The sequence below is a fragment of the Bison bison genome, unplaced genomic scaffold (assembly GCF_000754665.1).
Source record: "Bison bison bison isolate TAMUID 2011002044 unplaced genomic scaffold, Bison_UMD1.0 scf7180017864349, whole genome shotgun sequence".
Taxonomy (NCBI): domain Eukaryota; kingdom Metazoa; phylum Chordata; class Mammalia; order Artiodactyla; family Bovidae; genus Bison; species Bison bison.
In genome coordinates, this window is record NW_011494921.1 from 6146499 (window position 1) to 6163989 (window position 17491).

General features: G+C 37.2%; 1 protein-coding gene across 1 annotated transcript in view; it reads right to left on the reverse strand.

Moving 5' to 3' along the window:
• WDR7 (WD repeat domain 7) overlaps positions 1-17491 on the reverse strand; it is a 353677-nt gene that overhangs the window by 227575 nt on the left and 108611 nt on the right. Inside the window, exons 17-19 of the mRNA XM_010854831.1 lie at positions 12045-12143; positions 9564-9682; positions 7566-7689 (exon numbers count right to left, since the gene is read on the reverse strand). Coding sequence (XP_010853133.1) covers positions 7566-7689; positions 9564-9682; positions 12045-12143 — 342 coding nt within the window. The remainder of the gene's footprint in view (positions 1-7565; positions 7690-9563; positions 9683-12044; positions 12144-17491) is intronic.

Sequence of the window (17491 nt, forward strand, 5' to 3'; positions counted from 1 at the left end):
CATACTCTTCAGAGCAACTAAGATTAGGTCATTTATTACAGCAAAGGCCACTAGAACCTCCGCTAAAGGTATAGCAGGCATTTCCATTTCAACACCACTTTTGTACAATAGTGTGTCACTGGTTGGCTGAGTTTTTCTAAGTCATCTGCACAGGCTTAAGTACCTTCAACTTCTTAAAGCAGGTAGGAAGTATACAAATTCCTCAAAGAAAGGCAGCTGTACCTCATAAGGGCCTAACCACTGACTACAACTTCAGCAGAATTGTACTGAAGGGAGGAAGAACAGGAAACTGCTCAAAGAGGAAAAGGAGAGGGCATGAGAAAATAGCTAAAATTATTTCAAATCCTTTCCACTCCGGAAGCTTTTCCACAGGAGCCAGTGGATAACCAGGGTTCCCTGTCTGGAATATTTGAGAAGGAAGGAGGCAAGAAGCCCTAGGCCTGATGGAATCCCCTGACTTCCTCACTGTCCACCAAGGAACAAATCATTGAATTTCCTTCTGCTCCACTCCCTGTTTTGCTCTACATTTAACATGCTTATTAATTGTCACCAGGCTCCTACTGACAACCTGAAATCAGACTGCTGGCTACACTGTTGGAGCCTCTTTTACAGAGGACTTGACCAATCTTCATCCTGTGGCATGCCTAACCCCAGCCTTACTTGGTAATGGAGTTTTCTGTTTATTGCCTATTGCTTCAGCAGTAAGGTCTAAATAACCAGTCAATTCAACAATGCTTTCATTTTTAATTTACCACTTTACTCCTCCAATTTCCAAAATGTGTTCAAATGATGTAGGAAAATTACCCAAAATATTAAATAGTAATATTTAAATTTAAATATTAAGTCAAAGAACTCGAGAAACGAAAGGATTATCCTGTATAGCTGTGACCAATTAAGAAGAAATTTCTCTTTATTCTCTTTGGTGAGTAGTCAAATATAGATAAGGAGAACAGTTTAATGCTCTTAAATACATGATCAGTCTAAAGTACTTAAAATTAAGCTCAACAGCTCTGGCACTCTGGAAGAAGAAAGAGAAACAAATCCCTCAGGTCTCAGTGAAACCGCTGCACATAGACACGTTACAACCACATGGCACTGTGCATAATACAGGTTGTCTTAAGACAAACCCTCTCTGGCTCACAATACAGGAATTCCCACCGCACATGAAGTACTTTTCATGTACATCACTTGGGCACAGTTACTACTTTCCCTTTCTAACCACAATGTGCAATCATTTCCAACTCAGGAAAGCTCATGCTTCACTTTCAGCTGATTTACAAAACAGACATTAATTACAAAAGGGGTCTTTTTAGAATTATTACTTCTTTATGAACAACCAAATGATTTCCCCTATCTTTCCCCAAATTTAATTAGAATATATTTCCCCAAAAGACAGTATATGGAGAATGGCACAGAAGACCTGAGAAAGCAGTCAAGTGAGCAGAAAGTGAGACCCCACTCCCTGTGTGGGAGACCCCGCAAAGTACCTACACTAAAACTTGGGGGGAGGGGTTCATCAGAGAGACCTTATTCTCAACCAGTTTACTCTTATTCTAAATTGAGCTGAAATAAGTTTGGTAACCTGGATTCTGTACACCTCAGAACTCTGGAAATGGCAAAGCTACTAGGGGTTAGATAAAAACAGCCCAATAGTAATAAAACCGGTACCAATTACTAGACCAAAAGAGGAGAAAGAAAAATATTTTTAAAAACAGAATACAAAATGCAAAAGGCATAGCAGTCTGGGTGCTTATTTTCAGCTAAGTCCACTCTCTTCAGTAATCATTTTACAACCTGGGCCAAAACAATAATCCTGGCTACCAAGAAGATGTTCACTAAGCCAAACACATTTTAAAGTATTTCATCACAAAGAGTTGATCTTTTTTCTTTTTTTAGAATCTGAGCCTCTAGTGATTTTGAAACCTTCAGTTATCTAGAAATCATTCCTAAGAAGAGTCTTAGAGAATTCTAAACAACTGAGACATAAAGAAAACAGAAGGAAGGAGTGCTGTGTTTTTTACGGCCTCTTAGGGGCAGGGGAGGGGTGGAGAGATTCATTTAAATCATATTTAGCAAACCCCTCCCTATCCTTTTCCCCATCCTCTCCCCACCAGCAAACCCTGAAAGTATCTGCCTACCAGAGGATGCACTAATACTCACTTTTCCAGCTACAGTAGAGTCTGCCAGCGCCTCTGTAATATACGGTTCCATCTTACCTTCTTGTATATTGATGGTCCATCCACGTTTGTGCTCAGAATGACCACTACTTTATAATCATCAGAAACGTGACTGCAATCCCAGGTAAAAATAGGTACTAGATCGTGGCTTGTTGACAGTCAAACCCAAAACCTTTACTAGGAGTGTCTTTCATTGAACAAAGAAACCCTATTCTGTTTCCAAGGGGGATAAAAAGACGAGCCTAACCCTGGTAACCTTAACACAAAAGGAAGCTAAAAAGGCAGGGACTCAATAAGAACAAAGGATTGTTCTTTCTGATGACATCAATACATATTAAGCACGATGTGTTACACATCCTTCTATCAATATCTGAGATGATAAATTTGCAAATTAATACTACACTGGCCATAACTGCATAAAATTACAATAGCACCCTCTTTGGAAAAGATTTTGATTTATATAATGGTCATAACTTTTATGGGTCTAACGTTCCTGAAATTAAAAGAAGTGATGAGCCACGGTGAGTAAGCAGAACACAACGTACGAGAAATAATTACACTTGTGACCTTATACCCTGTAAGGTCACCCTGCTTCACAGGCCAAAGGAAATCAGGAACCATCAGCATTTGCCTCAGAGCGGTCACTGCCCGAACGAAGGGCAAGTGTGGGTGTGTTTCATACACTAGCAGGTGCTTGACCTCAAGAAAAATAAAAGTCAATCATCAGAATGCTACACGCAGAATGTCACAAATAAGAAATACGTACAATTAGGTGCGACAAGATATTTTCCCTTCAAAATAAATCTGAGACAATTCATAACATTCTATCTTCACCTGCATCATAATATAACAGTTTCACAAAATACCAGAAATCTGTCCTTAGTAAGAATTATCAGCAGGATTTTTTTAGGCGTTTCAAAACACTTTAAAAAAGAGAGAAGAGTGATAACTCAGAAAATATTAATACTTGTAATATTTACATTACTATCACAAGAACAGATGCAGGATTTCTATTTCTGGTCCCGCTACCAAAGTAAGAATCATCGTGCACTTATCCTCTATTTTTCCATCAGAAAGTAGGTATCAAAAGTTTACACCTGGGGCTCCCCGGGTGGTGCAGTGGTAAAGAGTCCACCTGCCAATGCAGGGGACATGGGTTCAATCCCTCGTCCAGGAACACTCCACAGGTGGAGAAGCAACTCAGCCCAGGCACCACAACTACTGAGCCTGGACCCTGGAGCCCAGGAGCCACAACTACCGAAGCCCACGCGCCTAGGACCCACACTCTGCAACGAGAAGCCTCTGCAACGAGAAGCCTGCCCACCTCATCGAGAGTAGCCCCCGCTCTCCAAAACTAGAGAAAAAGCCCTCACTGCGATGGAGACCCAGGACAGGCATAAATAAATAATAAATAAATAAATATCATTTTTTAAAAAAGCATTTTAAAAGTTTATACCCTGCTTGCATTGCTGTATGGGATAAAATGTTTCCTAATAGGTTCAAGGACACAGCTCCATTGTCAGAAGCAAAAATCTCCTGTCACTCAATTAGGACTCGGATTTTATAGAAACTTGTGAACTGGATTTTCAGTTAAGACAGAGCACTTTTTTCCTTTTTCCTCCCCAGGGATTCCCATTCTACCATCCAGAATCCCAGGGCAATATGAATTAGAGTGAATTCTGAGGTGGTGACAATGAGGAGGACACAACTATACCAACACCAGGAAAGGAAGGGGACAGTCAACGTGCACTCACTGCACGTGTGACGTGCTGCGCTGTCTGCTTTGCAAGCGTTTTTCCTTCACTACCCTCAACAGTTCTAAGAAACTGGCTTCCGGCCCACTGCTTTCCTCAGACTCTCAAACAAACCTGCAAAAGGCTCTTATTGCCGAATGTACCTAAATAAAACCCCAGAAGACCCCAGTCAGCGATGACCAGTTGAGTTGAGCGGTCATCTAAGTCACAGCTCAATCACCTACTGAGTGCAGAGTCAGAACAAGTTCCTTCCCACTTGAAGTGACTAGCCCCAGACTCCAGATCTCTAAAAGGAAGGGCCATTAGCGCGGTGTAACCTTCTGCTCTTCAGCTAAAAGCAGTTCCTGAGTTTCAGACAAATATCTAACAGAGAGGGACTCTTTAGCTATCATAACTCCAAATTATGACCCAGCTCAGTCATAACTTAGAAGCTGCTAAAATCGTTTAGGCCATTATTGCATATGTTTGAACGCTCGGCTGATTCAATTATAAGAAAATATTTGATGTGTGGTGTGTTTACCAGATGTATTGCTTAACATTTTACCTACTTTAGTGATTAAATAGATTTCTATGCTGGAAAGAGGTTTTAGGTTTCGAAAAGACTGCTTTCCGCTGTAACTTGCCACAACCATCATTCCTCACACATTAACGACAATGGTGGAAGCAATTTCACCACGAGCACGTTTACGGCAGGTGTGGGCTGTCCACCAGCTGGCTCCGTAACCTTTGATCCCTTCGGACGGCAAATCTGCTCAGCAGCCCTATGTGGCCATTCCTCATTTGTTGTATGCTTTCTTCTCCTTTCACACGTTCACAATCCCCACTCCTTTAGATTGAAATCCTTTTATTAAAACAGAAAGCTCTTGGGAAAGCAAACTAAAACTAATTTTACACTCAGTCAGTGTAAAAGTTCCAGAATAGATTACTATAGCAGGAGTTGTTAGTGTGAGACGCTTTAGTTACATGTAGAATGCATATTTGTTTATTCTTTCACTAAAAATACAATTTTACAGTAAATGATAATATTAAAGTTTTAAGTAAGTCAGCATTCAGTTAATTTATAAAGTACTCCTAAATGCTGTTACTAAATACCAAGGACTTTTATTTACATAAATGGAAAGGTTTAAATTTGACACAAGAACAATCTAGCTTGTGTGTATTAAACAATGATTAGAACCATCTCTTCTTTCCAGGAAAGATAAAATAAAATAGCATCCACCACCACCGCTAATGGCATTTCTCTAGCCAAACCGTCATGAACCTGTACTAACCTTTAATGTTTTTCTTAGACTTTTATATGCAGTCTGTAATTAAGGGTTAGAATTGTCTTTTATTCCTACCCTATCTGCATTTAGGTCTGGGCCCCATACCTCCTTCTATAACAGCTTCCCGTTTATTTATTATTCTGTAATTCGTCTCCCGCTATTATAAATAAAGATTTCTTGAAAACGTTTCTCAATATTTCCTAATGTCCATATTGTTCTCCTTTTACAAGAATCTCTAGCAATTTGCTCTTTAGTTTCACCTTCAATCTACTGTACAGAACTATATTCATAGTTTGTCCTGAAATATCAGGATCTTATATTCAATAGGTTCATGATGAGCTGAAGAGCTAATTCTATTTCCTGGAATATTAGAAGTTAACAGCTATAAATTGCTGAACAAGGAGCACTGTGCCAGACTGCTTTCATCCCAATTTTTTAAATATTCTACAGATTTTTTAACCTATACATATTTCAGTAAGAACTTTAAAGCTAATACATTATATAGAGTCCATTGCCTAAAGACTCTGGGATTTTTAACTTCTTTTTATTAAAACAGAAAAATTCCCAGTAGGCCAAAAAGTCTGTATCATTTATGTAAATAAAATAAAAGATTAAAGAATTTAACAAGAGCTGTTCATGTGTGATATTCTGGTTATATGTGAGGTATATATTTGTACTTTTATAGATTATAAATGTATTTATTTAAGAAAAATATAGAGCTTACAATGGCTTAGGTACAGTTCCCTGAGCTTATCCAAGATACACTCATTACATACTCAAATTATCCCGTACTACTACTACTAAGTCGCTTCAGTCGTGTCTGACTCTGTGCGACCCCATAGACGGCAGCCCACCAGGCTCCGCCATCCCTGGGATTCTCCAGGCAAGAACACTGGAGTGGGTTGCCATTTCCTTCTCCAATGCATGAAAGTGGAAAGTGAAAGTGAAGTCGCTCAGTCGTGTCCGACTCTTCGAGACCCCATGGACTGCAGCCTACCAGGCTCCTCTCTCCATGGGATTTTCCAGGCAAGAGTACTGGAGTGGGGTGCCATTGCCTTCTCCAATTATCCCATAAAGTCTTACTATATCATCTTCATTTAATCTGTGACAAAACTGAGGAAGAAAAGGGTCAAGTGTCCAAGCTTACACACTTAATCAAACAACCAGTGTAGTCACCACTGGCAAACATCTGGTAGAGTTACACCAGATATAACAGTTACAATCCTTTCAAATTCTGTTTTTCTTGTCTGTGTTATACAATCATATACTGTCTGTCCTGACATGTGCAATGAGTATCTCATCAACAATAACTGGTACTGACAAAAGGCTACTTAAAAGGAAAGCACCTGAAGCCCAGGACAAATGTTCACAGTAAAAAAGCCTTTTTCAAACTTTCATTGAGACTTCATCATTAAAAAAAAAAAAAAAGTGAAACTGATCTATTTTATCTTATACACAATATAACAGGTTAAACATTTTAATTCTGAATTCTTCTTTAGGAGAATAAAGAATGGATTAAATGATAAGTTGAGAATGAAGGATATTTTTCCTAATAAGAAAAAAATTATCATAGCCCACTATAACTTTTCTTCAGAGCACTTCTGACCTAGCAGCATGATTGCAATGTGTTTTTTTTTAATATTCATTTATTTACTTGGTTGTGTTGGGTGTTAGCCCACAGTGAGGCTCATGGCTTAGCTGCCCCACGACATGTGTGATCTTCTTGTACCAGGGATCGAACCAGCATTCCCTGTGTTGCAAGATGGAGTCCTTACCACGGGGCCATCGGGGAAGTCTGATTGCAAAGATTTTACAAAAACTATTTCAGAATTTCAACAATTTTCCCCAAGACGTTTCCTAATCCATTGATTTTATACTCTTTTGAAAGAATCTTCAGTCAAAATCCTTGCTAATTTTCTCTTTTCCCATAGAACACTGGTCTAAATCTACCAGATAATTCTTAAGCATTCACAATTCCAACCTTTACTTAGAAAGGATCTGCCTCTTATTTGCACTTGCATATTATCAGATCAATATCTAACAAGTTGGTATCCACAATTATTGTAATGAAATGGGCAGAGACAGATGCTAGTGTTAAATAGGGTAGAATTTTCAATTAAGGATTAACTTTATAAGGGGTCAGTCCATTGGTGAATATTTCTATATTTACATAATTTTTCGCTTAAAAAAAACAAACAAACTCCAAACTATAAGGATTCAGAAAATCAATGAGCAGAATTTGAGGATCCCTGTTTTCACCTGAAGGTCAATGATTCACTTTTGTTGAGGTAGTAGCAAGCAGAATTGTGAGTCTTGGTACTTCCCTTACACATGCATGAAAAGCTCTGTAGCAAAGCGTGAGCTCTTACGTGATATGACGTGGTCCATGTACTGAGGTAAGTAAGGAGCCCAGGTATCAATGGCCTCCTTCCGTCCCGCCTGCTCAATTCTTCTCAGTTCGGCTAGAAGCAGGGCCTGTGCAGCTTCTCTGACCTAAAACCACAGACCCAAGTGCAAAGAAAGGAAGCAGACCAGTGGGTGAGGTGTTTCAACATTAGCAAGTTCGTGATGAAAGAAAGCTAGAAAATACACAAACCACATTTATTTACACGGGAAACACTACACTGAAGTGTGTTGTAGTGCTAATAAAGTAGAATAAATTGGATACAAGCAAATCAAAGATATTTCAATTAATTATCTCACTTAAATACGCTTTTAACACAGGATACACGTATATGTAAGGCCGAGTCCCTTTGCTGTACCTAAAACTACCACAACATTGCTAACTGGCTATATCCCATCAAAAAATAAAAAGTTCAAAAAAAATTCCTTAACATTAATAGAACAATGTTTGAACACTTAATCAGTTTTGTCTTAAAACTTCATTTTCCGAAGCTTGCACAAAAAATATTCTTGTACTTTTAATTTGGCATTTTCAATTTTTTAAATTTCCATGTAAATATTGTTTAGAAAAATCAGTTAGAAGTATTAACTGTTGAAGAAATATAACCTTGTCTAGTGGATTTCTTACTATTATAATGCTAAATAGGTACTATTTACACACACATATATGTTTCACACAACTGTCTAGTGGATTTCTTTCTATTATAATGCTAAATAGGTATTGTTTACACAAACATGTATGTTTCACACAATTCATGAATACCTAAGACAGGCTTAAACAATATACTTTTAACAAGCAAGGAAATAAATTCCTGTGAAATGACATTAGCTCTATAAAAGGAAACTATTTTTCAAAGTTGTATTATCTCAATTTTTCTTTCAATGTGGCACACACTTTTACTTCATAGCTTGACTTTAGTTTTGCTTTATTTTGGCCAAAGTGTTACAGGCAGCGGTTCAGTGACACCAGGCAACTGTCAGGTTACGTACCAATCAACTTATTAACTATTCACAACTGAAAAGATAACTCAGTAGGGTCTGTTAATTAAAATAAAAATTGTTTTTCATTATAACTTCAGAAGTGAATTCAAACACCATTTAAATGCAAAACTGAAAATTTCAGTATGCTGCAATTCTACTTGGAGGTGAGGGAACGGAGATCAGGAAAGAGGCAAAATGTCACTAAATTTGGTCAATTAAAAATCCTGACTGGCATAAACTGCTATAGCTATATTCAACTGCTATAAGAAGCAAAATCCCCATGAAACATTTCCAGGTCTCTGGTGATATTATATTCTGAGCCATATCTAATATCACATAAGTCTATTAATACAAAAAAAAGGCTACCATTTACTGAGCTCCTACCCATGTGTCAAGCTCTGTCCTTACTGTTCTACTTGCATTATCTTATTTGATCCTGACAGCAATCCCGCGAGGACTAGATTATTATCCCTACTTTAACAAATGAGCTTCAAATAGGTTAAGTAAATTGCCCAGGGTCACAAAGTTAATAATTGGCAGAACTGATACTTAAACCCAGGTCTCTTCCAATTCCAGAGACCTTCCCCTTCTCTTCTAACACAGGACCTTCCACTGGACTGTGGTTATTCACTCAGGATTTGATGGATGTGATTCTATTAACACCTGAAACTGCGATTTGTGGAGAGGTGGATTATAAGTATTATGTCTGTGTGCATGTATGTGTATGATCTGTATAGAAATCACCACTTAAGAAATTGTTCCACAAGTATATAAAAGTTTTATCAAATATTCACTGGGTTAAAAAAAAGGAAACAAATATGCAAACTGAAACATTACTTTTTAGAATCACTGGATCCACATTTTCTATCACATAACAAACAGGTGATAAGAAGCTAGATAAGCAAAACATTTTGCTTCAAATTTATACTTGTCCAGTGCCTTTTAAGTGTTTTCGTTTTCTATCCATATCACCACAATATTACCTCCAAGCATCGATCCTGCCATCTCCGAGCCAGCATCTCTAGGAGCGGGGGCCTGAACTTGTCCAATCCCAGCAGGTCTGGCAGCATAACACAGTGCATGGCAGCCAGCTGACTCCATCCTGTTAAAAGGTAACCAATTACAGACACTTCATATTTCCCAATGCAGATAGTTTTCTATATGCAAGTATACCAAGCCTAAACCAAAAGGGCAGATCTGCTCAATTACGTCATGATTTCAATTTATTATTAGATATTTTGTGCAAAGACACAATAAATGCATCTCACCTTTAAACAGATGTCATCTCTAATTTCAGCTCTAAGAACTCTCAAAGTTTTAAAACAAATAAAAATAAATTTCCACAGTAAGTATATACAAACTCCACAAGAAAAACACCTTTGTAAACAGCCCCTCTAAAATAAGACATTATGTTCAGGTTTAGAGCTGAGCTAGAGCTCTAGTTCTGAACCTACGGACAGTTAAAAGGGCATTCACGCAGATAGCCACAGATAGGTTCGTGTCACTTAAGGCCTGGCTATCTGGTGCTACCATCGTATCAGTCAACAGAGATGTCTTCCTTTCTCTGTTAGAGGGTCTTTAATAAAGGTACTTATTGATCCCTTTTCTTACAAAATGATTCAGAAGTTTAGCCACAGTGGTAACTGAAGTAAGTAACACCAATTTTGAGAGGAAAAAATGAATTCCTATATCCTCCAAGATAAAAACTTAATCTAAAATTTATAAAATTTTAAGTATCATCAACTCTAACCTATGGGAATAAAAGTCATTTTTTCCAAAATTCTATTCTATAATATGGAAATTGATGATATTAATATAAACACAAGAAACAATGGAAACCACTACCGTATTTAACAGTACTAGTATCCAGACATTCTCAAATAATCATTTCCACCCTATTTTAAAGTGAAGTCGCTCAGTTGTGTCTGACTCTTTGCGACCCCATGGACTGTAGCCTATCAGGCTCCTCCATCCATGGGATTTTCCAGGCAAGAGTGCTGGAGTGGATTGCCATTTCCTTCTCCAGGGGATCTTCCTGATCCAGGAATCGAACCCAGGTCTCGTGCATTGTGGGCAGACGCTTTACCGTCTGAGCCACTAAAGATGCCCATATTACAAGGAGAGTTACCTGTAAATACAGAATTTTAGCAAATCAGCGTTTTGAAATAATCTAAGCTATAGTATTCTTACACTGCAACAACAAAAGCCATAAAATTCAAAATCATTTTTGGGATTGTTAAAAAGAGGGTGAAAAATGCAAGAGAGACAGGGTCGGGGGGCGGGGGAAGTGGCAAGGCACCTATGTAAACATGAATCCTTTCAGTAAGGAAATTCTCAACAACTGAGAATATATACTTATATTCATTAAGGTGATAAACACATACATTTTAGATTATAATTTATTTTCAACAGAGGAATATATATACACACATATGTATACATATGTATATATATAAACAAATTACTACCTAAACTTCTAAGTTTTAATATCTCATGAAGGTATGAAGTATATTTATGAATCAAACTTTAATATGAAGATTGATTCTCACCATGGTCCAAAGTCAGTAGCTTATTTTTGAATTAACAAGTCTCCACCTTTTACAATAGCTTAACAAATATGACCCTAATTATTGTTGCCAAAATCCAGTCTTAACATACAACCTTAGTTCAGGTCTATGATGGGGAAACACGACAAAAAAAAAATGAGTTCTACTCTTAAGTTTCCATGTTTTTTTCCCAAAGAAATGGTATTTAGAACACGGATTCTGTACCTTATATTTACTGTATCTTTCTTTCCGTTTGAATAGACTAGTATTATTGCTTTTACTGAAGAGTCAGAATCATCCTGGGTTACATATGAGATTCTGTAAATTTATTCATTTTTATATCATACAAACTGGTGAAGATTGAACCCAGAATGAAGAGAGAGGATATAATTGAGAGCTCACAAATTCCACCAAGCTTCCAATTAGTATAAATAATCCTCCATGGCTCTTGGGGAATAAATATTTGTGGATTCCATTCACATTCTCAGAGCTCCAAAAATACTTTCTTTCCCCTCTAACCAGGGCACATGCTGTGTACAGAGAACCAAGTCTATCTGGCACTGAATAATAATACAAGGAAAATAAAATAATTAGCTCTAACACCAGAAACCACAGGGCAAACACCATCATGCAAATCAATCCCCTTCTTCAAGCCTAATTTCATATCAAAGATTAGCATCTTTGCACTTCTTTAACAGCACTCTAGATTACAGGAAACACAGCTTCTACCAGCCAGGAATCACATTACCTTTCTATAACCGACCCTTATTGGCATTAGCGAATCAAGTTAGAAAATGGAAACTTAGGATCTCATACATAACAAAGCAGATGAATGTATAAACTCGGTAAAAAGGACATGTCATATTAGAATAAAGCACAGAATTGGAAGAAAGTTGTTAGAAAGTTGAGAGAGAATACCTTCATTTACTAAGAAACAGGTATGTAAAGCAGGAGTGGAAGCAGGGTCAGAGCCAGACTGATCAGCCTCAGACCGCGCGGAAACGACAGGCGCAGCCACTTGCAGAGGAAACAGAAGAAATAAAGAGGAGAGAATTGAGGTACAGCGGTTTCTGGAAAAAAGCTCAGTATTAGTGAAGAATGAAAAACAAAGTGGGCAAAACATAATAAATGTAGAACTGAAAATGATGTTTTAATCAGAAAGGTATGATTATTAAGGATCATGGCAGTAAAATGATATATTTTATAGAATAGCAATCACAGTGTAACTCAAACCAAAAGCTATTTATAGTTGAATGATGTGACACCTAATATAAAAAGCAGTTCTAAAATAACTAAGGCTACAAGAGATTATGAAAACAGACATATTAAGAATCGTCAAAAATGTAATTCAATTTTTAAAATGTATCACATAATGAAAAGTTTATTTTGGTCTACAGATTGTCAATTATATTTTTTCTAACAATTTATTTTCTAAAGCTATGTCTAAACTATTTTTTAATCTCTCAAACCAACATTCACTGAGATCATTTCAATTTTCTACACTCAATTTATAAAGACTCAATTTAAATGATACCAACTTGTAAACTATAGCAACTTTAAGTTAAATATGCTTAACTCTTATTGGAAGACTCCTAACATAGCTCCACTCTTCAGAGTTTAAAAAATATGATATGAATGCTTTTTATTCTAAACTGTTATCATCTTTATACAATAGATGAAACAACCCCTACCCACCCCAAAAAGTTACGTTACCAGGAAAAGGTTCAGCTTAAATTATCACATGAAAAGCAAAAGGACCGTATGGCACACACATTCTACAACTGGAGGTCAATGTTAAGATTTAGAGGTCACCGTTTGACACTTCCTTCCTATGGAGAAATTACCATATGTCATGCACAAGCATCTTCAAATTAATCCCTCTCCTTTCTTCTGTCATTGAACAGCAATAGGTTTGGGCTCCTGAACAGATTAAACATTGTCTGCTGAATGATATGTTTGCTTTTCACGCAGTGAAGTTCTTTTGTAACTACAGGACAGCTGCATGAAAACAACTTTTCATAATTTCCACACGAATGCATCATAATGTCAATCAGGCACGTGTGAGGTAAACAGGAGAATCAAAGTATATGAGCAGAAATAAAAAACAGAAAATCCAACTCTATAAGCCCCAGGAAGTCCCGGTTGCATACATGAAAGTTTTATCTGGGAAATTATTTTTATTATAATAGATCTGTGTTCTGTTCCTTATGAAATTCCAACTATCTTATCATTTATGCTTGTTAAAGGATTAGAATTACTCTCAATTGTATATTTCATAGGGCTTCCCTGTGGCTCAGCTGGTCAAGAATCCACCTGCAATAAAATCTAAGAATTCCATTTTAATCTTGGAAGGAAATCCCCAATATTTCTATATATATTCTATTGAATAGTTTTTCATTTTTAAAAGCAATTACAAATTTAGTAATTATGGCCTACAAATTATTCACTTCCCCATGCAAAAAGCTGGTAAGTCTTTGTCAGCAAGGAGTAATTTATAGGTGTTAGCTTTCATGCCACCAAAATTGTTGAGCAAGTTCCTCTGGTGGTTTCCAATAGGTGAGGCTTTTCAATAATTTCACTTTAAATAAAGGAGAAATAATTGTTATCCCTGAAAAGACTGTATTAACTTCATCTGACTTTATCATTAATTCTGAAAGGACACTGGAATGGGAAGGTGAGAAAATTCAATACAAATAAACCAAAGTTTAGGACTGAGTGATCATTCCCCTAGCTAGGTCAAAGAAGAAGAAGTGGGATTAAACTAGAATGTTTTCCCTAAATCCCTAATTCCCTAAGTCTAAAGGAAACTAGAAATGCTACTGGCAAAACTGCTAGAATATGTCTTAACAGAATAATGCTCAATGTATATAACTTTACTTTTAATGAGAGAAATAAATGCTCTGAGTATGATAATTTTGGAGTCCTATTTAAATGATACTGCATATAGAGAAAGCCATTTACACTTTCCTTTAATAAATTCTGTGGACACTGAAAATTAAAAAAACAACTGTAATAGAAATCAAGGAATCAGAATTACTATGCTTTAAAAATCTCTGCATCACCATCAAAAAATACTCTATTCAGACTACCTCATAACTGAAACTACAGAATCTAGAACTGTTTTCATAATTCATTGAGAATCTTGAAATTAAACTCTATTAGGGCTTTTAAAACTGTTCACATATAGGAAAACCAGCAATAGAAATTAGAAGAAATAAGTACCACTACCACAATAAAAAGCTCAAGATTTAATGACATATAATAAACTTGAGTAAGTCATGTACGACACTGATTATCAAAAATTTGCACCATAAAACATAAGCAAGCAATTAATTTCTTGGAAAAGCTGCCATGTCAACTATCAATTTGCTTCTCTTATTAAGGATCAGTAAAATACTGATCAGGAAAAAAATCACAGCACAGCCTCAAAATGGCGACAGATCTGACACAAGTTCTCTTTTTTAACCTGGGAAAGTTAAGGAATGTTGCAGCTAAGAGCCTCTTCACAAACGCTTACTCGCACATCAAGAGACACAGATGAAGGTAAGCGTGTGACAACACGCATGCGCACACATAGGCTGGGCGTTCCCTTCACACGGCGTGTACAGAAGTACTCACTATGACAACAGCCACGGTTTCTGTTTCTGAACAGGTCCACTCGACTCTTTGTTCGAAATCTAAATCTAAGCTCCCTCTTTCCCAGCCGCCATTGTGATATTAAAAGTCTACGTAGGAGAGAAAGTGGACACACTTTTGGCAGCGAGTGCTCTCTGTATGCTGCTCCAAACCTCATTACCCGCCAGCAGATGGACACAAACAGCCCTCTGAGGACGATTTTCAGAAGGAGAATGAAAAGAAAACCGAAAAGGTGCAGAAAACCACATACAATGCGAAAAAAGAAAGTTCCCAAAGCGAAACAATAAAATTACAAAGAATATTATTTTACAGTAAATCACTTTATCTAAAGCAGTGCTGCCTGAGAATCACGAAGCTTTGAGAAGAAGCGAAGAAAGCATGCTGCTGGTGTTGCTCAGTCACTAAGTCGTGTCCAGATCTTTCGCGACCCCACGGACTGTAGTCCACCAGGCTCCTCTGTCCATGGGATTTCCCACCAGGCAAGAATACTGGAGTGGGTTGCCATTTCCTCCTCCAGGGGATCTTCCCCACCAAGGGACTGAACCCATGTTTTACCACTGAGCTACCTGGGAAGCCAGAAGAAAACATGAAAAAATTAGAAATGAGAAAATAGAGTCAATTACCATGTACTTAATAAAAAGGCCTTCCATACTGGGCATGCTATCTAATATAGAGATCTTAGAGCAACATCTGCCTTTTTATAAACTTCTCTTATGTCTACACTTTTATCTTCGGTAGACAGGAGTTCTCGTCATCTTTTAAATCAACATGAAGCATTAGGATAAATCATTAATCAAACACCATAAGGAAAAAAAAAGGATATCCTTAAAACACTGTAAGAGAGCACAAATAGCCGAAGGCTCCAGGGAACACAGAGCTCCAGGCAGTAGAAAGCATAACGACCTAAAGTGAATGAGTAACCAACCCAAGACGGTACTCAGACAGACATGCGTCAAGGCAAAATGCAAAAGTGCTGATGTTTGAAACATACAGTGACATAGCCTCTAGATCACCACTGGATTACAGCAGAATGGGAGTAAGTTCAGACAGGGGGGTACTTTTACGTTGGCATACAACTTCAACCAGAGTCAAAAACAAAACAAAACAACCTTCTGTAAAAGGTCTCCTTCATTACTAACATCCAAAATAAATAAATGAGCAAGACAGAAACCAAGCAGAGAGAGTTCATTATAGTGAAAGATAAAATTATAACATAAACACTAACTTGAATTAGATATATGAAGGCTATTAGAATTTTCTTTCATTTGATTAACGTAATCAGTGCCTATCCCATGCCAGGTACTGGCCTAAGCTTATAAAAACTTATAAAAATTAGACCAAGATGTTGCTCTCAAAGTAGTCAGAGGCTGGAGGAAAAGCAAATAAGCAGTCAACTAAAATCATATATGTACATCTCCTGCAGCACATGTAAACTCCTTGAAGGTGGGGATCTTGTGTCAACCCTTATAGCCTCAGCTCCCAGTGACTGACACATTGACTCCAGAAGGATAAGGAGTAGGTATCTACAGATTCATTCATTCAACAAATATTTACTGAACTCTTTATGTACGAGCCACTGTGCGAGGCACTTGTGATAGATAAATCATTGAACGAAAAATAAAAAATGTCCCTGACCTCTGAGCTTCCAAAGCAGACCCAAGTTAAGAGTTTCTGCAATTAAACTGTAGCTGCAGCACTTTTTTAAAAGGTACATATGTTTAAACACCAAGTTTTAAGGGTTTCACAGGTCAGTTCATTAGCCTAATATATAATATTTACTCCAAGGTTTTTGCTGTAGATGCTGGAAAAATATGGTAACTATTGATTATAACTAAACAACTACCCGTTCTAAGTTTAGAAAACCTAAATTGAACACACTTCTGAAAAATAAAATTGCAAACAATGTACCATAACTTTAAATCTTTTTGTTTGTTTGTTTTAGTTTTTTAATTAACTTGGCTGCATCAGGTCTTAGTTGCAGCATGCGGGCTTATCTGGAATCTTCCTGGACCAGGGATCAACCCCATGTCGATCCCTGAAGTGTAAGGCAGATTCTTTTACCGCTGAGCAGCCAGGGAAGTCTGAGCATAACTTTAGACCTTTAAGTTGCCTACACTTGCCTCTACCCTACCCCTGAGCATAAAGAAAGGGTCACAGTGAGATGAGCACTAGAGACACAGACCAGAGACTTCTGCCATGAGTAAAGAGAAATACAATGTGTCAGAACACAGAAAAGCCTAAAGCCACGGGCAGATTCAGGAAGGTGTGACCCTGAACAAAAATTCAGTTGTTTGACATCTCTGATCCCTTTCTCAAGTGAGATGTTTCATAAACTGCAAAATCAAGTATCTAATAAATATTGTATCAAAAAGTACATGACTGTCAGTAAATGTTAATTATTGGAAAACACTGAATTAATAAGCAAACTGCTAGACAAAATAAACCTTTTGTGAAGACATTATTTGCCCATGACATACCCTGATACTATTTATGAGAAATTAGGTTAGCAAAACTCTTTATATCATCTTTATTCTCAGACCCAAATTCCCAGCTAACGCCTTTATTCCATACAGATTATTTTGGAGCTGAACAAGTATTAAGCAACATAAAGTAACAGTTTATCAAAAAGAAGCATATTCCTGTTTGCAATCCAACTTGAAAACAGAGTGTGAGTCAGTGTGGCTACAGGAGGAGTCAGGGGAAAAAAAAAAAAAAAAAAAAAAAAGAAA